General features: G+C 35.8%; 1 protein-coding gene across 3 annotated transcripts in view; it reads left to right on the forward strand.

Moving 5' to 3' along the window:
- LOC138696290 (lysosomal dipeptide transporter MFSD1-like) overlaps window positions 1-26,801 on the forward strand; it is a 46,978-nt gene that overhangs the window by 19,084 nt on the left and 1,093 nt on the right. For all 3 annotated transcript variants that reach the window (XM_069821035.1, XM_069821036.1, XM_069821037.1), the window contains 5 exons: window positions 2,213-2,418; window positions 10,783-10,993; window positions 13,877-14,090; window positions 18,564-18,661; window positions 25,501-25,613. In XM_069821035.1, coding sequence (XP_069677136.1) covers window positions 2,213-2,418; window positions 10,783-10,993; window positions 13,877-14,090; window positions 18,564-18,661; window positions 25,501-25,613 — 842 coding nt within the window. The remainder of the gene's footprint in view (window positions 1-2,212; window positions 2,419-10,782; window positions 10,994-13,876; window positions 14,091-18,563; window positions 18,662-25,500; window positions 25,614-26,801) is intronic.

A 26,801-nucleotide genomic window follows, 5' to 3' on the forward strand; every position in this document is an offset into this window, starting at 1 on the left:
TTGAAGTTACAATTTTTTCAACAAAATTGTGTGTTCATTTATTTGTTCTCACCTACGTCATATTAACAGTAAGTGCATGTAATTTACGTATTATAGAGGTAGGATAAGTTAAAATTAAGCTTATGTGTGAGAACTGGAAATGTAATGTAAAATGCTGTAAACTTGTCATAAAAATTTAAACCATAATATCAGCACTATTTGTGACTCAAAATAATAAAGGAAATACCGGTTCTTAAGAAATGGAAAAATAATGAACTTCATAAATCATTGTCTGCCATATTAAGGTTCAAATCCTCCCTTTTTTATTTTCAAGTTTACTTCAGCGGCCGAGTTTACCCCAATTTGCGGTATGGAAAATAGTTAATTTCTCAGGTAATAGGGAGAGGAGTTCACGCGATGTACCCTACAATTTTGAAGCTACTAATTTTGACTCTTCTCACAAGAAATATAGAGTTCCAATGATTCATAAATATATTTAGGAATGAATTGAATTAACTGTCCACGTACGAACAATTATATTATTTCAAACCATGATACGTGATCAGGGCCATGATTCAGTTGTAAGGAGGAGAAAGAATTACGTTTATTCCCAGCTTCTGAAACTTGTAGATTAACTGCGTGTGAAATTCTTCTAGGATTCTAAAGTAAAATTAATAAGAGCCATATACACTTACTGTATAGCATAAAAATATAAAATAAATTACGCAAAACCCGTTTTCTAATGTGTTATCATATGTCGTATGCACACTTTTAACTTGCCTGCCACTAGAGGGCTACTGTCGCGCCAGCTGTCAAATGTTGGCATATTTTATACGTATGAGTTGCGCGACTGTATATATTAGTCTGTGCTATAAGTGTGGTCACTATTCTGCAATCAGCCACAGAAATTGCTGCAACATTGTCTAATTTATGAAATGTGCTAGCTTGCTGTAAAGAAGCTTTTTTTATTTATTGCTTTACACGAACAAATAGCACTTTTTTTGATAATATCATGAAAAAGTGTTATTTTTATTTTTATCAAAGATGACTGTCCAAATCCCATATTTGTATGACCCTCAGCTGACGAGATAAGCATTAACCTTGAAGCTAATATGAACACAGCAAACCTTGTTTTTGTCAAACTAAAATATAACAGCTGTGACTGTATTTCTCAATCAGTATGTTAAAAGGTATTGGAACAGTTAAGAAGTGGCACGATTAAATAATACAATTCAACTTTGCGAATGTTGTGGAGCTCACAAATAAAGCATTTGACAGAATTGCGAGAGAACTGGGTATCTCATGTTGCACATGCCGAAAAGCTACAATAAGGGGACTTTCATAAAGAATTTACAAGAGATGACATTGTTCAGAATCTCAATATAAACAGTGAATCTGATACTGACATGAGTGAACAAGATGATGATGATGATGATGACGGTGAGGATGATATGATGACGATGGCGATAATAACGATCTGGCAGTTCCCTTGTAGCGCCATTTATCTGCTTTTGTAAATAAGGTACAGGTAATTATTTTGTTTGTTGTTTCCATTTTCAAGAATGTCTCGTATATTTAATATTTATTATAGACCTATATGACATGTTTGTTCTTGAATTTTTCTGTTTATTTTGCAATGTAACATCCTGCCAAGTACTATCTTGCTATCACCAATTCTACTCACGATAGACAACCTTGCACTCTGTGCAGAATTGTTAAATAACTGATTCGGAAGAAGAGAGCTCAATTAGTGCCATAGTAGATCTGAAAATACAAGCCCCTCGTTCTAATAAGGTTTTGGATTCACACAAATAAATTCTTTGCAGTTTCATCTATCTCTAACTATCTAGAATAAGAGGGATCCATGTCCACCCCTTTCTCAAGTTAGTGTAGGAAATCTTTCACGCCATAGTGCTCAGTTAGCAGTTCAATAAACAATTTTTGTATTTTTTTTTTAGTCGTGGCAGTTTAGAAGACAAACTTCTATTTGTATTTTTCATTAAAATCTTTGAGTATGTGTAACCTTCAATTGTTCTTCAGTCCTTCTCGCGTTTACTAAACATCCAGTCCTTAACAGCTGCCTGACAAGCCTAGAAAACAAACCAAAGAGAGACTTCATTACTGTCTTTCCCAAACATGTATGAGTATCTATGAAAAGAATGAATTAATGTATGTTCATGAATAGTGAAAGCCTTGATTTAGCAAACAGCACTGTTCGATTTTTGTGTCTTAGGATTGGAGGAGAATCCCTGGCTGTAGCTCAAAACAACTATGCAGTGCTATGGTTCAAGGGCAAGGAGTTGAACATGGTGTTTGGTCTGCAGCTAAGTTTTGCTCGCGTGGGCTCTACCGTAAACTTCAATGTGATGGGATACCTATACAACTGGGTGAACCAGGATTACAAGGGCTACATGTGCATTGGCATTGTGCTACTTATTGGTATGTATGAATAAAGAACTTCTGTTGCCAAAATGTTAAGGTTGGAATATGTAATAAATAACCAGTTATGGAACTGGGGCTTTCATTCCTCAAGAATATGATTACGGAATCAAAATGCCAGTCAACAAACTCGTTACTACTGACAACCATTAAACAATACAAAAATACCGATACCAATACCATAATCACTCCCTCCTCTAGCTAATGCTGCTGATTCATAAACATCCTAGACCGGTGATGTAATTCACTGTGCATACTTGCCTGACTGCATGTCGTGCATTTAGGTCGCACATGGAGCATGCTGGTTACAGTGGAGAACGAGAAAAGGAAAAGGGTTCAACATCCTCATGACCAGGGAACGGATTTATATGGACTAAAAATATATGAAATATGTAAATATATATGTAGTTATTTTTACCAAAATATGGAATTAAATATGGATTTTTACCAAAATATGGAATTAAATATGGACTTAAAATTATAAAAAAATGACTATGTACGTTAAATATTGGTACATTTTAATCAAACTAAACAAAAAATATAATGGACGTACCTTATCTTCCAATGTAGTTTCAACAAAACACAATTTTTATTGTCTGTTACCATAACAATAGGTTACAAACATTTCTTTCAAGTGCTGAAAAGTGAATCTTCTTCTATTGTCTCTGAGGATAGATTTATACTGACTAAAAGAGCGTTCGACGTCACAAGAAGTAACTGGTACATAATTCAATTTCACAATGTCTGCTGGGGATAAGTCCAAGTTAATCTTCACTGTTGATTCACCACTCATCACAGCAACAACCTTTTGTAGTTCTTCATATCCAGGGTTTTTTGAAAGTACAGTGTCCACCTTAGCTCTTACTGCATCTGCAACTTTACCTCTACCACGATTCAGTTGTTCCACAGTACTATTTATAATTTCAAAACTTTCAGATAGTGAAAGGTGCCTATTTTGGAGACTTTTGAGCGTTTTTATGATGCATGAAAATGTATGCTGAATGTGAGCTAAGTCATTCTTCACACTTATGTCACAGGTAACTGTTTTCGCAGTATCAATTGAGACTGCATCTTCAGAGTCCAATGCAAGGAGAACATTGTTAATAGAGTCTATATGTTCGGCATAATATTCAACTGCTTCTAGCCATGTACCCCATCTAGTTAAAATTGGCTTTGGTGGCAATGGAATTTCAGGGTACATTTCTTTCAACACGTTAACTCTACTGGGAGCTTTGAGAAATACTTTTTTCACTGATGAAATCAACAAATCTACTTTAGGGAAATTGTCTCTGACCACTTCTGCCACACGATGAAATGCATGCGCCACACAAGTAAAATGAGTCAATTTAGGATATACAACAGATAATGCTTGTCCAGCTTTGACCATATAAGGGGCAGCATCGCTAATAAAGAATAACACATTATCGTACATAATACCCTTTGGCCACAGGATACCCATAGCTTCGTTGAACAGTTTAACTATAGTTTTGTTATTGCACTTTTCTAGAACATCACAATGTAAAAGAATTCGTTCAGAATATTGTTCACTTAACAAACCGATAACTACATTACCAACAAGTCTACCTTCTTTGTCGGGAGTCTCATCAATGGAAACCCAAATTGAACTATCTTTAATTTCATCTCTTATCTTCTGTATTGTCTCATCGTAGATGGATGGAGCATACGTCTTCCTAAGTGTTGACTCATCCGGGATTGTATGTTGAGTATATTTTTCAAGGAATTCCCTGAAGACCTTATTCTTTAGTTTGTAGAGAGGAATATCAGCAGAGATGAGAGAACGGCACAGGTCGATGTTAAACTCAGATCTTACATTCGATGTTGTTGGTTGTGTTAAAAACAATTGTCTCTGCTTGGAATTTAGTTGTTTGTTGGCCTGATGTTTACTAGTTGTAATGTGTTGTTGCACCAGGAACTTTTGTGTAGATGATACTGCACACTGACACAAATTACAAAATAATATTTTATTGTCAGTTGATAAACCATCTTCTTTAAATTCTGAAATGTAACTTGTTAGTTTTGATTTTAAATTGACTGAATGACGTACTTTTGGCATATTTACCGTCTTTATAGTATGATTTACAAAACTGAACCTATGTGTACTCTGACTGGCATTTAACTGTTGAGCTGCACAACTGAAGTCTGTTAAAAATTTTAAATTAAATTAATACAGTTTTGTAACTTACTTTCCCATTGTTGATAGGACTGCTAATTTTCAAATAACTCTGATGTTAAAGGGATTACTGAACATGTGTTTAAATCTCTATTGTTGAAATGTATTTTTAAAAGTTAATGGAATTTTGTTTTGTTTTATTGTTAAACCTAATATAATATGGACTGTTTTATATGAAATATGGAAAATATATGGAAATTAACGAAAATATGTACTAAACTCTAAAATATGGAAAAATATGGAAAATAAAAGTAGGATTTTTCAACCCTACACATTGTGAAACATAAAGATAATGCAAAATATAAATTATATTAGCTTTATAAGTAAATATGTATTTACATATAAATCCTTTCCCTGCTCATGACATACAGTCACGATAGAGGCAAGCAAGAAGTCGTACAATAAGTTCAGTCTGATTGTGCTGTTGATTTCTTATGCACAGAACCATGTTATGTGCTTAATATGAAAAAAACGTTTTGTTACTAAAAGAAGCAGTATCAAATGACAGTACGAAATATTTCAAAGCGATAAATATAAAAAAGCTGATTGGGACACCCTTGTTAGCTTTTGCATCAAATCATTAAATTCTGCAGAATATCCAAAACTTCGAAAATTTGCAGCTCAAATTATTTCTATGTTTGGCAGTATGGAGGTGAACAGTTCCTTTCATTAATGAAACTAACAAAGTCACGTTTAAGATCAAGATTATCATATGATAATATGTGGGCTATATTTCTTCTTGCCACTGCAAATAATGTATTCTGAGACATAACAAGATTGGTTTCAGAAATCTTTGAAGACGTTGTTTTGAATTTGGTAAGGCTTCTTCAAGTACAGGTATAATTTTGAAACAGTATAATGCTGAATTAAATTTAAAAAATATAATACTGCAGAAGTTTTATATACACAGTTCTGTAAATGGCATTTTTCTATAAATATATTAATTACGTACATATCGTAAAATTTAAATTTTGATTCTGAAACCCATAGTAAAATATAATTTTCCATTCTAAATACCACAATGTATGACCACACGATAAATAAAATAATTTAAAAAAACTATCAAAACTATTTTACTACAAAGCATTCAAAATTAAAGCATAATTTGCCCATCCCTATTTTGCGTTCTTTGTGACCGACAGAAGCTGATGACTACTGTCAGGTAGCATGCTGTCATATGTTGCCACATGCAAGGTCATTCATGTGTTTTTTTCTTGACATGACTGTTCTAAACATCTGTTATGTAGTCAGAGAGGTAGAGTGGCACCTTACCCTTTGATGACACTAAGCTTTTTGACTCTCCTACCTTAGGATCTTGCAGTTCTTCACACAACTATAGTGTATTCCTGCTTTTTTCAACTCCTGACTCATCTGCGTGCCTGGCAGTTTGCCGTAGCTGATCTGTTGCTGGTTCTAACTCTTAAAGTTCAACTTCAGATTATTCTCGGGCTAGACAATTGCCTCTGGGAGCAAGCTACCAGTGGAGACAGTAGTCTCTCGTCCTTCAGCCAGTCTAACATGTGTATGCATAATCTGAATTTGCTTCTAAAAGCTCCACCTCTTCTACCACCAGATCATACTTGCTCATGCGAGCATTTTTCTTCCTTAAGAGAGGCCCAGGTTTGGTTAACCACGTGAGCATAGACACCACTGCATGATCTCCGTGGATGAGAAAACATTCTCTCATATGGTGTCGCATTTGTTGAAGTACATAATAATGAACGAATAGAAGGAAGTCCTGTTTGTAGCTATGCCTTGTGACATCAAAAAACAGTTTTAGCTACTGTGACATGAATGAAGTTCCTCTGTCAAAAACAGCAAAGACCTTCTTAAGTTTTGTGATGACAATAGTCATTGATAAATTTGCACATTGTATAGCAAATGGAAACCTAGAGCATGAATGAATTATAAATCCAACACAATATGTTCAATCATCCTTCTGCAAGTAGATGATCAACTTCCGGAGCTATGAACTTGTAGTCCTCCATAGAATATTGCTAGATTTGGTAACAATCAGTATTCATATTCGAGAACAATGCGACAGAGGGTACTCCTGCTACAGTTAGTCTATAAATTCGTAATGGAGGCTGCTTCCCATTGAAAATTACTTCCCTAATACATCATGTTCTATTAGTATGTTTGCACATAAATTTCTCATGATTAAATTTTGATGTCTTGAAGACATGCCCCTTCACCTCAAAATTTACAGCCTCAGTTGAAAATGAGGAATTAACCATAGTCACCTTTCCGTAATAGGGCATCATCTGTAAACTGCACTTCTTTAAAAATGACTGATTAATAAAGCTTAGAGAGCTTCCTGTATCCACTAAAACATTAGCTGTATGATGTTCACTTGCTCTTTTACCATCGCCCTTAGAAGATAGTGAGGTGTGGTAGCCATTACTAACATGTGTACTGCAGCAGTCAAAGTCTGTTGATTTCCCCAAGTTTTTGGCTTGCACACTCTTTGATAGTGACTTTTTTGCCACCATCTGCAAGTCACTTCCCTAGCAGGACACACTATTCATGGGTGACATAAATATCCATAGAAAAGCACTTCTTGTCACTGCTGCACTTGAAGATTCATGACTTTCCTAAGGTTCTTCATTTTCATCCCTTGTATTACTGGATGCTGCAGTTGTTGTTGTAGATGCCATATAAGAGGCAGACTGATTCTGCCAGTTCTAGCACCCTAGCCTGATCAAAAATAGTCTCTAATTAGATCATGTTCTCCAGTAACCTTTGTCAGATGTGAAGATTTCTCAACCCACGAATGAAGGCATCTCTGACTTATTTGTTCTTATACTGGTTAGCAGAAACAACCTTAAAATTACAATTTTTACTCATCAACTTCAGTACTTGTAAATATTCACTAATAGACTCTTCTGACTGCTGGCAGCGTGATGCTAAGCAATGTCACATAAATATTTCACTCCTCTGCTATAGGAACAATGAATCTAGTTAAAGTATATGTATAATTATGTTGTACTGTCATTAATATGCTGATAAATATTCGAATTAATACATGCACTGGTCACTATAGTATACTCTCGTATATACTTTGAACCTACTTTCTACATTGTCTTACGGTATATAGGCTTACTTTGAACTCATTCTGTACTGTAGTACATGTTATGCATGCACTCTCTAGTGTCGTGCTTGCTCTGAACCCATTTTTTAGTCTCGTAGATGCTCTGGATTCATTCAATCTACAGTTTCTAGTACATCACACTTTGAACCCACTCTCTGTCACACACTATAGTGACATATGGCTCTGAACCACTCTTTTTGTAAATGTTGTATATGCTCTAAATTCATTCTCTCTACAGTGTGTTAATGTGTGATATTTTGAACTCTATAGTGTCGTGTACACTTGGACAAAATGAAACTGGCTGGCCTCTTAAACAGTTAAAATTTTCTGAGTCCCTTAAGGTGAACTGAAAACCTTTGTGCGCTGCTTTCGTTAACTCCATAATACAAGCATTGATTTGAGCTACCTCCACAGCATGCTTGGTGTGGAGCAGTGGTTAAGCTACTTAACGTCTATGCAGGCAGCTAGAGTTCGAATCTTCATAGTGAATTTTTTGTTTTGTCCTTTCTTTTATTTTTTATAACTCGTTTTAGTGTAATATAGTCAAATAATTTTGTTTATGTTACTTACAGATAATTACAAAATTGGTGAAAATGTGTGGGTATTATAATTCCAGGAAATCAGGATATATTTTGTCATCAGAATTATGGTTTTTCTTGTTTACAATTACTACATTTAGGCCCTGATGATCACGGATTTAGGTTAGTATAATAATCATATTCCCTATAGCACAACTTGCAAATTAATTATTGCCAATAGTTTTTAACAATCAACATATTTACTGAATGTTCCTTAGACAATAGAGTGTAAAGCAGCAGGGATTAATAAAATAATTAACGCAGCATTTTAATATGAAAGCCCCTTGTCATCTTTAGTATTACTTTCATCTAACATCAAAAGTTTCTATTAACACGAAAAACTGTAACACTGCTGCCACCTGGCGAGCAAAATTCTCACTACTTACACTTTGATCGATCAGGGGCTATATGCAAGTTCATTTGACTAGGAACCAACATGGCACACAGAAACAAAGGAACGAGGGAAGAATTAGTCCACCAAGTTACTGAGTGTGGATTTTCAGCTGCTCAAGCTGGACAACAGCTTAATGTCCCAGATCAGATTGCTTGGATGTGAGTTACAAATTATTTGGCATCCAATACTTTCCAGCGCAAACCTGGTAGTGGTAAAAGGCATATTTCCATGCCACAGCAAGATGCTAGGTTGGTCGAGGAGGTTGAAAGGAACACCTTTCATACTGCCACAAACTTGAGAGCTGCTGTTAATTTTCCTGGCCACATCCAGAATGTTAGAAACTATTTAAAGAGTGCTGGAATAAGTTCATGAAGGGCTGCTCGTAAAGATATCCTTACAGATGGACATAAGATAGATCGACTGGCATGTGCAGAGGAAAATCTTGCCCACAACTGGAGTAGAGTTATCTTTTCAGACGATTTTCCACTGTTAATGATGGCCCTGTTCTTGTTTATTGTCCATCTGGTACCCGACACGAGGAAAAATACACTGCTGCCAATGCCAGAAGTGGCGGGGTAGGTGTCTCGTGTTGGAGATGGATTTCTCAAGAGGGAGCTGGAACGATTCACCATATCGAAGGAAAATTAAACGGGTCTAAATACAAATGATTATTAGAACGTGAAATGCTTTTTTGCTCCGGGGAATGTTTTCCTGATGAAATTCTTGAATTCCAGCAGGACAACCACCTAGCCCATATGTCTAAGGTGATTCAGAGGTGGTTTTCAGAGAGACAAGATATCGATGTGATATGTTGGCCTCCAAAATCGCCAGACCTGAATCCCATAGAAAACTTCTGGTCTAGAGTAAAAACGCTTTTATGAAAGAACTTTACCAACCCACCTCCGAAGAATGAAGATAATTTGTGGGACCTTGTCCAGACTTCGTGGGAGGCAGTAGCCAGAAAAAGAAACTATTTTCCACGAATAGTGAACTCTATAGGAAACAGACACAGGAAGGTTATAAATGGAGTGGATATTGAGAATGTGGCATTTTTATTTCCTTTTATTCTGTATTTCCTCTATTGTTATATATTACAGTTAACGATTTCATTTTCTATTTAAGAAGTTCAATTTTTTATTATATGCCACAGATATCCTATTTATTTGTAACAAATTATGTGCCCATTTCCTTTTAAGTTTCGTGTTGGCCAAAGATGGAAGCCAAAATAATAAAGCAAAAAGTATTATAAGGATATAAAAATGACGAAAACCTGTTATATTTTCACTCATGCATTTAAAAGGCAAAAAAAAAAGTTTAGTAGCTCCACCAAGATCTGAACTTGCAACCTCACGAACACTTAGTTAATGCTCTACCACTACTCTAAGAGTACTACTGCAGTAAGAATGGCATTATAACGAGCAATAGTCATACTCTACTTGAGAACCTATCATATATAGTGTTTGTGTTACATATTCACTGTTTAAACACTCTGAAGATCTGTCTGTTTTAAATCTCGTATATGAATTATTTTCTCGGAAGATTTTAGTGATTAATAGTTGTGTTCCCCATTATAACCTTACTACAAGAATATACATACAGAACAAAGTCTGGCTGTTCTGAGCACTCACAGAAATACCCGATTCGAACTTGGTCTCTCAGATGTCGGTCAGTTTCATTTTGATCTAGTGTACATACTTTGAACCCACTCTTTTCTCTCCTTTTTTATGTTGTATATACTTTGAACCCACTCTTTATAACATGGTAAGTGCTCTGAACCCACTCTTTATATAATGTCTTGTATACTCTGAACCCATCTTATCTATAGTATATCATACCTGTGGAGTAATGGTTAGTGTGTCTGGCCGCAAAACCAGGTAGCCCGGGTTCGAATCCTGGTTGGGGCAAGTTACTTGGTTGAGGTTTTTTCCGGGGTTTTCCCTCAACCCAAGATGAACAAATGCTGGGTAACTATTGGTGCTGGACCCTGGACTCATTTCACCGGCATTATCACCTTCATCCCATTCAGACACTAAATAATGGAAGATGTTGATACAGCATCGTAAAATAACCTACAAAAAAATCTATAGTCTCATACGTACTCTGTTCACAGCATCGGCTACCTGCTTCATGTCACTGATCTGCGCACTTCTTCTTGCATACATGGACAAGCGTGCAGAACGCATCCTTAAAAGGAAAGTTGCGCAGGATGGCGAGGTCGTGCGTCTGTCAGACGTCAAGGACTTTCCACCCATCTTCTGGCTCATCTCGGTCGTTTGTGTGGCATACTACGTGGCTGTGTTCCCCTTCATCGCACTTGGAAAGTGAGTGGAAATGAAGTCACTTAATATTTTATTCTGGAACAGTATTCCATCCCTGCATTAGCCTACCGAATACAGTGGAAGGAAAAGTGATGGAATCTTGTGGTCATAATTACATTGTTGTTTAGTCAGCTGTCCAAAGACAGGTCTGAACCTCACAAGTGATACCAAAAAGTCACCACTTATGAGGCAACTAGGCAAGGAGATAATGGGGTAGGGTGGCCAATTCCTTTCCTCCTCCATTGCATACTTCGCCAACTAGCTACATATCACACTAGTCAGACTTAAGATGCATACAAACAATCATTAATTGACCATAATTCTTCTAAATCAATATTCAGAACTTGATTGAATCATTTGAACCTAATTAACTTTTCGTAAGGACTTTTGAGGGTTTTGGATTGAAAGACTTGATTTCATCATTATAGTTAACTGAAATGTTCAAATTCGAATATGTAAGGATAAAGTACCATTATTTGGGAGCTGCTTAAAATTGAGAAAACATAAATAGATACCAAGTTACTGTGCTACCAATTAATTCTGCATACAGAAGATATACGAACTACGACATTTACAAAATAAAAAGAAACTATTTCTGTTTAATAATAGAACATACCTCTATTAACAAGATGTTTTTCAGATCCGCAACCATTTGTGCACAATCAACTCTTGCAATCAAATCATGATTATGAGAATGTTTATTTCTATAGTGATGCTCCATATTATATTTATTTTAACAATAATAACACCACATATCAAGCATCTCGATCATTCACCCGTTTGCTGAAAGAAGTACAGTATCTCGCTTCCAATTCTGTCTCCGAGATTAGGCATCCTGTATCACTTCTCTGAAGCCTTTCGGCAGTGTTGTGCTATGTGTTGTATGGTACTAAACCTGGACCCACCACTTACTGCAACTTGAGCTAGCATGCTGTTATGTCATCACAGCGAAAGTCACCTCCCCATGCCCTAGCTCCACATACTGTATATGCACTGAGTGCAGGTTACCCTCTGTAAGCACAACTATTTCAGTCAACCATCTGCAGCATTGCAATGCCAATTCTGCTAGTATCTACAATGTAGTAAATGCATTTCTTGAGGAAATCGTAAAAGAATGAAACAAACTTTCTTCTGTTACCCATCAAACCATTCGTTGCTCAGTTGACTAAGTTGCTTGCCTGCTGATCTGAGCACAGGTTCGATCCCTGCTTGGACTGATTACGTGGTTGGTTTTATTCTGAGATTTTCCCCAACCATAAGGCGAATGTCAGGTAATCTATGGTGAATCCTCGGCCTCATCTCGCCAAATACCATCTAGCTATCACCAATCCCATCGACGCAAAATAACCGAGTAGTTGATACAGCATCGTTAAGAAACTAAGTAAAAAAAATTATCCATCAATATGAAGAAACTCCTTCCTTGAAAATAATGAAAGGAAACTTGCAATATTCTTTCTCTTCAAAATAGATGTGTGATGCCATTTATCAGGCAAAAAGAGAGATTTGCTTTTAATACACATCTGGTGAGCAGCAAAATTATTTGTCTCTTTTTCAAAGATAATTTAAATTACAAAAAATTTTCTTCGTCCAAATTTCATGAAACTGTTTAAGTGTACACTTTCTTGTGTGAAGAGTGCCTGAAAACTGAACTGCATGATTTGTACGGGAGACAGGAATTCTGCAAAATCTTAGGAAATATGAAAAGATATGAAATTATGTTGAATACAGGAATAGGTGACACCTGTGCAGAAGTTTTCACTGTCCTTAAAACAATACTTACAGGTACTATTCCCATGACTACTGCTAAGTCTGAGAGATATTTCTCTATTCTCTATATTAAACATAGTGAAGAATGTTCTAAGAAACCGTCTCTTACTGCCTTGACAGTGTTAAGCATAATAAGTCATGGTGGGAAAAATCTTTAATTTGAATGATAAAATGCTCCATAAATTGTCTAATCTCAAAGAAGATATGTTGACAGTTAAGTAATGACATTCCTGAAACTTATTAAGAACACGTCCAACCATTGCATACTTAAATTAATGTTTTCTGTTTGAACTCTTAACATTTATAGCATTTCGTAACTTTAATCACAATTTAAAAATAAATTCAATCTTCAACAGCAACAAGAACTGGACCAAACGATTCGTTACAGTTTCAGCTTGAATACAGTTTAAAAATGTATATATCTAATGCCTACCCACTTCACTTGCGTCATTCGAGTTCTGCATATTGCAGACAGATGACAGGACTGTGACCCATTTTCAAGTTACCACTTGTGCGGGCCACACTGTGCATGATGTGTATCTGTGGAGAGTTATGTCTTGTACGAGGGTGAATATACAGTATATGTAAGTGTTCGTGGAAGTGTAGGGAATGGGTGTAGATGATGATGATGAAGATGAGGAAGGGAGTAAGGGAAACTCGGTGTTGGCATGTAGCCTACTCCTGTCGAATGGCACCAAGGAAGCCGCCAGGCTTAATGTCCCTATCTGACGGAAGAATCCGAAAATGAAAATTTCTGACCTCACCGGGAATCGAACCCGGGCAGACACGTTACCAGAGAGCTTACTCAGTGGACTGAGATTCAGTTTAAAAATTTCATTGTGATATTTGATAATTTTATAAGCTCAAAACTGTAGTCAGGCTCACGTGTAAAACAAAAATCGTAAGAGCCGCCACTGCATGCATACCAATACCAAAAACGCCATGCCGCAGATCTAGCCTTAGCTCCTCTCCTGATAGTGTTTTACATTTATACTACATAACAACGTTTCTCATGAAATTTTTTTTTGATGACATTTGTCTGCACTGTCATAAATAGATTGTGTAGTTTTCTCGATCTTGTGATTGGCTGTAGGGCCTATTTGAAACCGTCTGTTACAGAGTGTTCTTCGAGAGGAAGTTCGAGTTTTCACCCGATAATGCAAACACTGTAAACAGTATCGTTTACATTATATCTGCTGTAGCATCACCTCTTTTGGGTCTCCTGGTGGATAAAGTTGGCAAGAATGTGTTCTGGGTGTGCTTATCAGTACTTGTGTCCATCGGTTGCCATGCACTGCTTGCCTTCACCTTCATCAACCCATATGTTGCAATGGTAAGAATTGTGTTTAGTTTACACAGAATGTCAACCTACTTGTTACCATTATAAGAATGATATTCAGTTTATGCAACACATCAGTCAGTATGATATTCATCTTCACACCATATCAACCCACATATTACCATGGTGAAAAAATATTCAGTATGCAAACACTTCCCACTTGTATTCCATATTTCTAATTGAGGACCTAACATTCTAAATGTCCTAAGTGCCAAAAACAATTTTCTGAGATATTGATGAAAAACACACTGCGCAATGCATGTTGAGATACCTACAACACTGTCTTTTGGCGCACAAATGAGTCACAGTTGAGCTACGACAAAGACAATTTAGTATGATATTCTCATATGGATGTTCCTCCCTTACATTGAATAAAATAAAATTTGAAAAATTGACATACCACTTAGCACCTTTAGAATGTTAAGTTTTCAATCGTTTCAATTAAATTATGTCGCTATACTTTTAGTGTAATGTCATTAACTCCAATGCCATCTGCCATACAGCATGTTTCTGTACGAGTATATTTGATTCCTGAAACAGCTTAATTTAAAAGCCTCTGTGATACATAGCTAACTACATTTAAATTTTAAGTTTTAGTACACACACTAATAAAAAAAGTATGTTTCATAAAGCACTGTTTCCTGCAGACTCTTAAAAAACAACACAGTAGATTATGATACTTCTGGAATAAGGACGTACAATGTACATCAGTTAAAGTCATTATTTCGTATTATGTACTATGCACGTCAGTTATGGGTTAATCTCGTCTGGAGCAGTTGAGAAGTCGTAAGGCTTTCTGTTACTCAGCAAATAGAGTGTCGCCACCAGTGGCAGCGTGGCTCATTCGGTTAAGGCACTTGCCTGCCAATCTGAAGTTGCGCTCGGGCGCGAGTACGATCTCCGCTTGGGCTGATTACCTGGTTGGTTTTTTTTTTCCGAGGTTTTCCCCAACCGTAAGGTGAATGTCAGGTAATCTATGGCGAATCCTCGGCCTCATCTCGCTATCACCAATCGCATCGATGCAAAATAACCTCGTAGTTGATACAGTGTCGTTAAATAACCAACTAAAAAAAAATGTCTTTGTAACAAAAGCTACTTGTTTGTAATAATGAGTCACCATTGCCTTTATTTTTGCGCAAAAAATGGCTACTATTAATATCCGATGACATCCTTACAGATTTCCAGCCATACTGCATTTAATGTTTTTCATAATGTCGCTATACAGCGTGTTTTGGGTTAATGTATAGGAATAGAAGGATGTGTTTCAAGTTAATGTTTAGGAATAGAAGGGCTTGTTTTGGGCGCAAGGGCACCCGCGAAAATTAGATGGAATGGATGGATGAGGAAAGAGAAAATTGAACATGAAAAATAGACAGTTCTGAAATCTAAATTACCTTAAATTTAAAATGTAATTCAAAATTATATAATATAATAATTTAAAATTGAATGTTCTGATGTATCTATATACAATATTCCAGCTAGTAGTATTTCACTATTCTGACTCTTTAGCTTGAAACAAAAATTGCAGTCACATAGGTTTTCGTCCATAGATATCAATCACTTTATGCAAAAATGATTCTCTGTTTTCTTATATGCGTTTCCAATGTGTGGACAGCATGCATAGAGAGAAAAGATGGTCATTTCACATGGTGTTCCTTAGCCATGTTTTCACCCTCCAAAGGGTGCTGAAACATATAAATACAAGGAACGCATAAAGTAGCTTTTGATAAATGCTGTAACCATAACAAACTCGCATAATAATAATGATTACACATAACTTACTGAATGACCATTCCATTGGACTTGTAGTGCAGGATAAAGTGATGGATAATGTCAAAACTTGCTCAGTGGATGGAAAAAATAAATAAATAAAACGCATAAAAAGTAATAAATCTCTGGCTACCCCCTGCAGGCATCCTTGGAAGGGCGTGTTTTCTCACCTCATTCAACATTGATATGAGTACAACTCAGCATACTTGCATACGAAGTAGTATAATTAAAAAGATTATTATGCGACAAAAACTATAATTCCGTGCAGTTCCAAGCATTATACAGTTGACTCCCGATAATTTGCTGTAATTAATGCGCGAACTTCGTGAAATATCGAAAATCTCGAATTAACCACAAAATCAAGTGCAAAATGTGAAACAGTGCAAAACATTTTGAAACATAATATTATACAGTACCGCAGTGGAATAGATGTAAGAATCTTAAAACAAGAAACACAAGTTTTATAAAATATCGTTAAGACACGTTAGTTTAACAAAAATAATTTGTCCTTTTTTATTTTAAGAGCATTTTTATCCCCTCCCCCCCCTCTTGATTTTAGTTCACAAATTTCTTGAGAGGGAGGAAGAGAGCATACATCAAGTAAAAACGGAAATGACATTACTTCGTCCCCCCCATATTCCTCCCCCCCCTCCCAAAAGAAAGATCGCAAGTTGCCCGTAAAGTGAATTGACTGCATGCGAATTATCGAGAGTCGACTGTACTTTCAACTATCGCGCATATTATAACCGAAGTCTGTGAATTAGTAATTTATACATGAGAATTTACTTTGATGAGTTGATTATCGTTTCTTTTAACTGCACAAGTTAAAGGTGGTAACTTATGATTCAAGAATTCAAGCTTGGCTTCATTCACAAAAAAAATAATAATAAAGCTGTAAGGCTTTGCTTGTCATCATCATCTTCGTGGGTAATTTAGTCCACATTAAAGATGCCTCCACTTTAGAAATAGAATTCTTCTCACCGCCAGACTAACAGTGTTCAGAATGATCTAGATCAGTGGTATTCAATCTGAAGAGGTATGCATCCCACTGATTACGTATGTAAAAATGCTGACATTTTATTATGTGTTGATAATTATCGCAGTTTACATATTTTCATTTTTTTTATTTTTGTTACTTCTCATATAGGCTAATTACAATGCAGTTTTGGAGTGCGCAGATAAAAAAAATGTATATTGGGGGTATGCTAGCAAAAATGATTAAATACCACTGATCTAGATTACCAGTACCATATCTGGAGGTGTTTGCAATTTCTTGAAGGCATATAAGAGAATTATATTTTCTGAATCAAAGTAGACAAATTTAAATATTTTTATTCAGCAGAAATCATTGTTCATAAGATTTAAGTATGAACTCAGGGTCGTGGGTTCGAATTTTGTTCAGACCATACCTGCTTATCAATGTTCTTTGTTGTGATAGGTAGACACCTGAGTTCATATCAAGCTCAAGCAACAGGAGCTCCACAATATGCTTTTATATTCTAATTTTCTAGTTCTGTCTCTTCTCCTGCTTTTTATTTCCCTTTCCTCACTATGAAGGCATAAAACAAGAACTGTGTGTGTAGCTGCATAATAACTCTTGAGTTATTTCTGTCAACAAAGTTTCTAATATGGAGATATGTTATTAGCTTTTTATAATAAGAATTGATAGAAGAAAGATAAGTTTTCAAAAGGGAGCGCGAAATGGCCAAAAAATCGTATCTACCACCCTCTCAGTCAAGGACAGATTTATTTTTGTGTACCATAGACACGTAACATGAGGTATCTGGGTGTAATTTCCTTCCATAACAAACGATATTAAATGTTTTTATCGATTTTTGTGCACATATATGTTACACAATTCAGAGGTAAGAGAAATTATACAAAGAATAATTAGCATCATTAAGACAGAGTGATGGTTGCTTACTCATCCCCTAAGAAAATATCTGCATCTCCAACATTTTTCACATCGAAGCAAATCAAGTAAGGCAAAATAATTAACTAATAGCAAATTATTTCCATACCTGTTTCAATTACACTGCATGTGTAAGAAGTAATGGTAGAAATTCGAAAGTTATAGAGAAGAAGAAATGTTAGCACAACAGGCAGTGCACCCTTTCTTACTTCAGTACCATTTTCGTACTTTTGTAGCCCCTGTCTACAGATTGTAGCAGTGCCATTGATAAATAAATCATACGTAATTTGTAACTTTTATTAGAAGTAAGGCTCCAGTAAGCCCATTGTTCCTATTTTTTTATCGTCATGATGATTAAGTTGATGAAATATCCTTGAAATCTTAATGACTTTCAGAACCTCGTAATGTTTGTTCTCTGCCTGAAACAGTTACCTTCTGAAACTAAATTCATAGATTAGATGTTGTATGATCTTTTCTTCTACTCCACAAAATCCGTACTTAAGCATTTGGAAACTGTGCAAGTGTTTCCTATGGGTATAGTAGTCCTGAACGTGGTGTAAGCGTACAAGCACACTGAATACCTTGGGAGGTTTTTTTATTTGGCTCTTCACTATCTATCGCATACATTTTTATTTATTTATTTGTTTATTGTTAAAACTTTTTTTTCAATGTTGTTACCGCAATGTTTTTATATTTAAAATTTGAATCTCATCCTATGTACTTCAGTGTATGTTTCAGAAAGACATTGTTTAGAGTTAATAATGAGCATGTATTGATATGTGCAGTGCATCCTTGGAGTAGCCTACTCAATGCTCGCCAGTGCTCTGTGGCCAATGGTTGCCCTTGTAATACCAGAATACCAGCTGGGCACAGCATATGGGATGTGAGTAACTTTTATGCCTCCCATGTAATCAGAAATAAATAATTCAGAGCAAAGAAAACAGTAAGTGTTCTTTAGTTTTTTATTATTTTATTATTATTATTATTATTATTTTTTTTTTTTTTTTTTCTTTTTGCAGTTTTGTTTTCTTCGTAGGTATTTCCAGATTCTACTCATGTCATTTAAATCTGTGCCCCCTGAAATGTCCTTGATACCTACTCCACTCCTGACAAGATGGGGAACCTGGACAGAGTCATTTCGAAACAATGAAAACTGTTACTGATGTTTTCAATGACAGTGAAGCAGCATCTATTATTGAAATATGAGGCAGACTATGTTACATTAGGACAAATTTTGGTTTTCTTCCAACCACAATCACTTTGTTTGAAAAATCAAAGGTTAATTATAGTTGACAGTATTGAAATTTTAAAACAAAAAATGAAACAAATACTAAAATAATGTAGGATTTAAAAGATTGTGTTTAGTAGTAGATACTTCATTAGGAAAGAAATTTACCCTTGAGGAATTGGAGATAGATTTAAAATGAAAGAACACTGTTCATTTCATATAATTTGCTCCTGTAGGTTCTATAGATGGAGAAAGAAACTTTTCAGTGTACGAAATTGTACTGACAGATAATCGCCAGTCATTTATTTCAGTAACTTACACATGCTAATTATTATGTATTGCAACTCACCACAAAAAAAAAAAAAAAAACAAATAGAAAATGTAACAAAGAGAGTTAAATTCAACAGCCAGTTAATGAAAGCCAGAGTTAGAACTTAACATGTGTTTATTTTATTATGACGTTATTGTAATAAATTTGATTTAAAACTTAGTTTCATGTAAAGTTTAGGTCAAATTTTGCAGTTTTAGGTTTTTTTTTTTTTACAGTTTTGATTTTTTTTTTTTTACAGTTTTTAGGACATAAATATATTGTTTTAGGTAATTTTTTGATAATTTATTGGTTATCAAAATCCTAGCTCTATAATCTTTTCGCAGTAAGAAAATCCTAATATAAACAATAGCACGTGACTGAAGTGAGGCTTCATTGGCCGCTGTTTGGCGCCATAGATTCTCAGTATGTGTTCCCGCCTACTGTTGTACATTCTGTTCTATGTTAAACATTTCCCGTTACTCGTTAAGTAGGCCTAACCTCACTACTATGCATTTGTTTGCTTGGGAAACATTTAATTTGTAATTACTGTAATTAAAACTTACTTTAACTTATTATATACATTAAGGACTATTTCTTTTTCTCCGCTTTTGAAAGGGTTTCCACTCTTATGTTTAATAATCACACACAACACACACCGAGGATGCATAAGCCATACTTCAGTACCACGTGCTTACGTGAACAACTACGATCTCAAGTGATGCCAGCTTGTTACAAGAACAGACTATCTCGCTGTTACTGTTAGTATTCATCCGCGTTCATAGTACATGAAATATAAAAGTGGCTTTTCTTTTACATATAAGTGAAGTTATATGTTTCATCGTATTTAACAACTAGAATTCAATTTTTTATTTTCAAATAATACAAGATTATGGTTTCCAAATACGAACTATATTTTCCTGTGTCATGTGAGTGTTTTGACGGGGAGCCAATCACGGGTATGACAGCAATGTGCTTATGTTTACATTAGGATTTTTCTTACAGCGAAAACAGTATACACATCACATATTGTGTGCAAAAAAAATAATCTTTAAAAGTCTGATAGTATTGACTCTCCTCCCCCCTGGAGATAATGATAATGTTGTTTGTTTAGTCAACTGTCCGAAAACAGGTTGAAACCTCATCACTCATGGAGCAACTAAGCCAGGAGATAATACAGTAGGTTTACACATGTGGAGTAACAATTAGTACATCTGACCACAAAACCAGGTGGCCTGGAATTCACGACATCCAATTAAACACTCATACCTGGTAAATTTAATATAGTCGAACAAATTGTTCAGAATTACAACCACTAGAAGGAAGAAGGTAATACCACTATTTATCTTAAAGCTATTACTTATCATTTGAAGTTACATGAAGGTGAAGAAGCAAAAGACGATGGGTAATTGTTCTTTTAAAGGAAATCATATTCGTTTCATCAACGAAGATCGAGAAGTACTTAGCAGTTTGTGTGATTGATGATTTCCTTCAATACAAAATGGCACAGAATTTCCAACATTTCATTGCTTAATGGAAATACCACTTGTATGAGTCTCTGGGCATCTAGATATTAGTTACGGACAATCCTTGCTTCGAAGACTAATAGGTTTATTAAATTATTGATGTCATCATTGTGGCTACATATAGCAAGGCCATAAAGAACTGAAAACTACAAGAAAGATAATATTAATTCATCATTATCCTCTGATTGAGGTTCTGGCTGATATGTATATACCCAGTCTTGCCATAAATACTGTTACAAACTTCTGAATCATACTGTACAACCAGTTTTAGGAGTAATAAACCACCCTTGCGTTAACTGCCACCCTGGTTCATTGTAAGTTCGTCAGTGACAGAAGAAGCACATACCAGCGGTTTTAAGCATGGAATGGGGAGACTATGAAAATCGTGTCGTTGTTGTAGCGTTGCATAAGGTTGGAAAGTTTGCTAGTGAAATTTTTCAGACGTTAAAAAGACTAAAGATTAGTCGAATGTTTGTTCACCGGACCATCCAGAGGTTCACTGAAACCAGGTCTGTTAAGGATTGCCCAAGGGAGGGTCGACCTCGAACTGTATGGACCACAGCGGCACAGAAGGCAATGGTGGCTCGGATATGCCGAAATTCTGTCCGGAAGCAGTCAATCATGGCACGGGAGCTCAACTTATCGCAAAGATCAATGTTCAGGTTGCTTAGTGAGGACCTTGGACTTAGAGCTTATCGCCGAAGTACCGAACATTACCTCGATGCACGGTTGAAGAAGCAGAGGGTGCTGAAATGCAGATGCCTGCTGCAGCATTATGCCCACAATGGACACCGAAGAATTCTCTTCACCGACAGAAAATTTATTTTCAAGAGAGTTTCAACCACCAAAATGATAGGGTATATGCATCTTGCTCTCGGGGAACCCGTGAAAAAACTCCGAAAGTTCAGAGGGGGCATCTTCCCTCCTCAGTTATGGTTTGGTTGGGGGTGAGTTATTCTGGAGCCACCCAGTTGCATATTTGTGAAAAGGGGGTTAAAATCATCGCAAAAGTGTATGAAAACACGGTATTGGAGCCTATTGTAAAAGACTTAAACCACACATTGTTCTGGAATCAAAACTGGAGTTTCCAACAGGATTCTGCTCTAGCCCAAAAGGCGAGGTCAATGCAAGGGTGACTTGAGCGTCATGTGCCTGACTTCATTTCTACTGCAGACTGGCCGTCTGGCAGCCCGGACCTCAATCCCTTGGACTACAAACTGTGGTCAGTACTTGAGGGCATCGCCTGTAAGAAGAGACACCCCACATTGAAAGTTTGAAATGTTCGTTATTGGAAACAGTGGCGGATTTCACAATGGAGACTATGCGTGCTGCAATAGATGAATGGTCAGAAAGACTTGGAGCCTATGTGAGTGCAAAAGATAGTCATTTTGAAAACTGATTAGTGCTATGTGCGTCAAAAACATGTAAGTACAAAATACTAAAAGAGCATTAAAATATTTCAAGCCATTTTCGAGTTTTCAATTAGTTTGTAACAGTATTTATGGCAAGACTGGGTATATTATCAGGCAGTACATCTCACTTGACGATATGTGTCAGAGGAAGAACAATTGTTTGTATGCATCGAAAGTTTGACTAGTGTAATATGTAGCTAGTCGGTAATGTATGCAATGGAGGGGGAACTGGCTACCTTACTCCATTATCTCCTGGCCTAGTTGCCTCATAAGTAGTGGCATTTTGGTATCACTTATGAGGTTCAGACCTGTCTTCGGACAGTTGACTAAACAACATCAGATAACATGCATTTAGTCGAGATTCTAAAAGAATTCACAATGACTTTCGTATTCGAAATTTATCCAGAGCTTATGTGCAGTTTTGAAAACCATTCTTTATAAAAGTAAGATCTAAGTTCTTTGAAGCTTCTTCACAGCTTAGATTAAATAAGCACTTAACAATTTATGTATAATAATTAGTGCCAAGTAAAGAAAAAGCTGCCGATCAATTCACAGTGCACATGTCATGTGGTTAATCGAATCAGCAGTTTGTTGCCAACAAGAAATTACGCAGGTATGTTTGTGTAATTGTATCTTGCCGCAACAATGGTAACCATGCAAGAAGGATAAGAATTGTGTTGTTTATATGTTTTTATAATGCTGCTGCTGCTGAAACTATGGGAGGAGAGAAGGGCCTCTGTCTCAGAAAATTTGGGAAACCAGGTCCCTTCAATCTCATAGAGTTGTCTATGGCTGTGATCACTGTACGATCAGGTTTAACATGGAAGTTGTTGCTCTACTTTTTTATTATCTAATAACGATGCCTGAAAGCCAATTTGGTGTGTGCTGAAGTGTTCCTTTTCTCTGGACATAACAAATAATTTGATGATCACCTCGAACAAGTACTGTGAAGACTATTGAAACCCATAAATAATCGAAAATTAGCAGTTGCTTTACGTGGTAGTTGAGGAATTACTGTATGATTGTGAATAATGTCTTTATATTTAGGGTTTTCATTCTGTTACATAAGGGTGATTCAGGAAGAATAGTGAATATTTTAGAAGATGATAGTACGGACTATTCAGAGTAAAAAGTTCATATAAACAAATGCCCAATTTTCAATAGTTGTGAAGATAGAGCTGTATGAATATCATAGTGTTATTGGAACTCAGACAACCATTCCCACATAAAATTAATACTTACTTATGGTTTTTAAGGAATCCGGAGGTTCATTGCCTCTTCACATAAGCCTGCCATTGGTCCCTATCTTGAGCAAGATTAATCCAGTTCCTACCATCATATTCCTCCTCCCTCAAATCCATTTTAATATTATCCTCCCATTTACGTTTCAGCTCCCCAAAAGTCTTATTCCCTCTGGCCTCCCAACTAACACTCTATATGCATTTCTGGATTATCCCATACGTGCTACATGCCCTGCCCATCTCAAACGTCTGGATTTAATGTTCCTAATTATGTCAGGTGAAGAATACAATGCGTGCAGTTCTGTGTTGTGTAACTTTCTCCATTCTCCTGTAACCTCATTCCTCTTAGCTCCAAATATTTTCTTAAGAACCTTATTCTCAAACATCTTAATCTCTGTTCCTCTCTCAAAGTGAGAGTCCAAGTTTCACAACCATACAGAACAACCGGTAATATAACTGTTTTATATATTCTAACTTTCACATTTTTGACAGCAGGCTAGATGACAAGCTTCTCAACCAAATAATAACAGGCATTTCCCATATTTATTCTGCGTTTAATTTCCTCCCGAGTGTCATTTATATTTGTTACTGTTGCTCCAAGATATTTGAATTTTTCCACCTCTTCGAAGGATAAAATGGTAACCACAATAAGTCTGTTCGACACTGCAATGCTTGCCTTTGGGCCCCTCCTTCATAAAAAATTCAATTTTTTAACAGAAATTTACCATGTGACTTTTTAAAGTTTATGAAAGGAGGAGAAAAAAATTAATTTCAAAAGAATTAAGCTAAACTTACCCACCTGTTTTTATAAGAAATGTTATTTGTAGTTTTAAATATATAAAAAATACTCTTGCTCTTGCCATACATCGTAAGGATATTGTAGGGTAGAACTTTGTAGTAAGACTTCTAGGCCTACTTGGATAAGGTAAAAAATATGAAGTAGAAATAAAAAGAAGTTGAAACTTCCTCTATCTGCACTACTGACTTGCTTGAGTTAGGAGAGGAGGAAACTACATTAAAAGATTAGCTAATGTGTGAAGTCAGACGTATTAGGGCATTGTTATTGGTGTGATGTCATCTTCATGGAAACAGAGCAGTGTGAATTAAATTCAAATTGATCAAAAATGAAAACGAGACAGAATGGAACTTTGAGTCAAATCATTGGAGTGATTTGTAGACCGTTATAAAATGAGACATACGACCTTTATTGTAGTTCTATCAAAGAAAACAAAAACTCAAAATTCAGTTGAATAAATTTATTATTTTTCAATCAGTGACTTACCATATAATATTTAAGAAGTGATTCCTTTATGTTACATATGCATGAACGATTTCATCGCACATGCGACATCATCAGATACATTTAAAAACATTTTTTAGTAATTAACCAATATGTTAACCTCAATTATATCAATGCATGTAAGCATAGTGAACATCAAATATCCATGAAATAAAACTATAAAACAAGAATGAGTAGTTAGGATTAAAATACAAGATAAAATATATGAGAGTTTACAAATTATGTTACGAGCTTTCACTTACGTTTTGTAATTATTAAAATGTGTCTATAATTAATCTTGTTTATTAGTGCAAATGAAAGCTCGTTTACAATTTTAATTTACCATGCGTGAGATGTGTAATGTGTGTTGCTGTTGTGTTTATATGCGTTATTTAGAATTATAACCGATGTTAAATACTATCTATAATAGAAGAGTTAAATTGAGCAACGTCTGCATTAAAATAGGTATGCAATTTAGGCTTACATGGTTATGTTCTGATAGAACAAAAATTGAAGAGTGGAGCTCTTATGAATATTTTATATGTGTTTCAATATTGGCATTATAGGAAGACATCAAAGTATTTGGTGGTTGAAATTCTGTATATGTGTTTAATTAAACAGATAGTTTCATCAAATGGTGTGGATGAGCATATGTAATTCAATTATATAAAAAAAAAGCTCAAAAACCACTTACGATCATAACTGTATACATCACTACGTCTGTTGCAGTGCTCAGTCAGTACAAAACCTCGGCTTGGCAGTGATCACCCTTGCAGCAGGCAAGATAGTGGACTCAGGTGGCTATCTCATGCTGGAGGTATTCTTTCTAGGTTGGCTATGCGGTGAGTATATGGCAATTGTGTATAAGGTCAGATCAGCATCATATTAATATTAGTATTTCGACTGTGACCAGCATAGTCTATGTCTGGATTCGAAAATACAATAGAATGGAACTACAGGGGTGTTAGATTACCATAAACATTTTAGCTCCATTGGGCCATTGTGTCCATCCCTTTAAATGTCAAAATGGCCGAGCTAATTCGACAGCCCTGAAACATTAATCTGTTCTCCTTCGAATTTATGATGGCAGATAAGTGAAAACTCGTAAGATTTAGTGACTCACTTTCATAGATTGAATGGTAGACAGTTTTTTTCTAGTCTACGAAGTCTAAATTTGTGATTTCTATATAATGGTAAGCATTCACTGATCCACACCACATGCGTCATAAGAGCCATACGAATCACATTTTCATATGCTTTGGATTATTTTAAATAGACATGTGTTCACTGATCCGCACCGCCAGAATCACTTCTTGGAAAATGCGGACAGATTCCTTGGCAGAACATCTCTTTTGGCACATATGACATTATAGCTGAATTCTGGTTAGTGAACAATACCACAAGAATCATCCATCTGCATTTTCTTCTTTAAGTACAGGATTTCTCACTGGCAAATTGACAGGTGCACTGGATGACGGTATACTTATTACAATTGTTCAAAATTATGAAGAATTACTTAATCTAAAAGACACAGATTACAGCAATCATCGACATAGGGACAATATATGGGAAGAGATTGCAACAATAATGAACAGAGCCCACAAAGCCGAGGCTGCTAGAAGGATGTCCATTGTTTATTACATACAGAACTGATAATAACCGTGTTTAAATTTATTTAATTATAATACATACATACATACGTGTTCTGTCCATGGGTGGGTCTTTCACTGCAAATCCAGCATTCTCCAATCTTTCCTATTGTCTGCCTTCCTCTTAGTCTCCGCATATGATCCACATATCTTAATGTCATCATCTGATATCTTCATCTGCCCCGAACTCTTCTCCCGTTCACCATTCCTTCCGGTGCATCCTTCAGCAGGCAGTTTCTTTTCAGTCAGTGACCCAACCAATTCCTTTTTCTCTTTCTGATCAGTTTCAGCATCGTTCTTTCTTCACCCACTCTTTCCAACACAACTTCATTTCTTATTCTGCCTGTCCACTTCACACACTCCATTCTTCTCCATATCCAC

This window comes from Periplaneta americana, chromosome 3, assembly GCF_040183065.1.
Source record: "Periplaneta americana isolate PAMFEO1 chromosome 3, P.americana_PAMFEO1_priV1, whole genome shotgun sequence".
Classification (NCBI taxonomy): Eukaryota; Metazoa; Arthropoda; class Insecta; order Blattodea; family Blattidae; genus Periplaneta; species Periplaneta americana.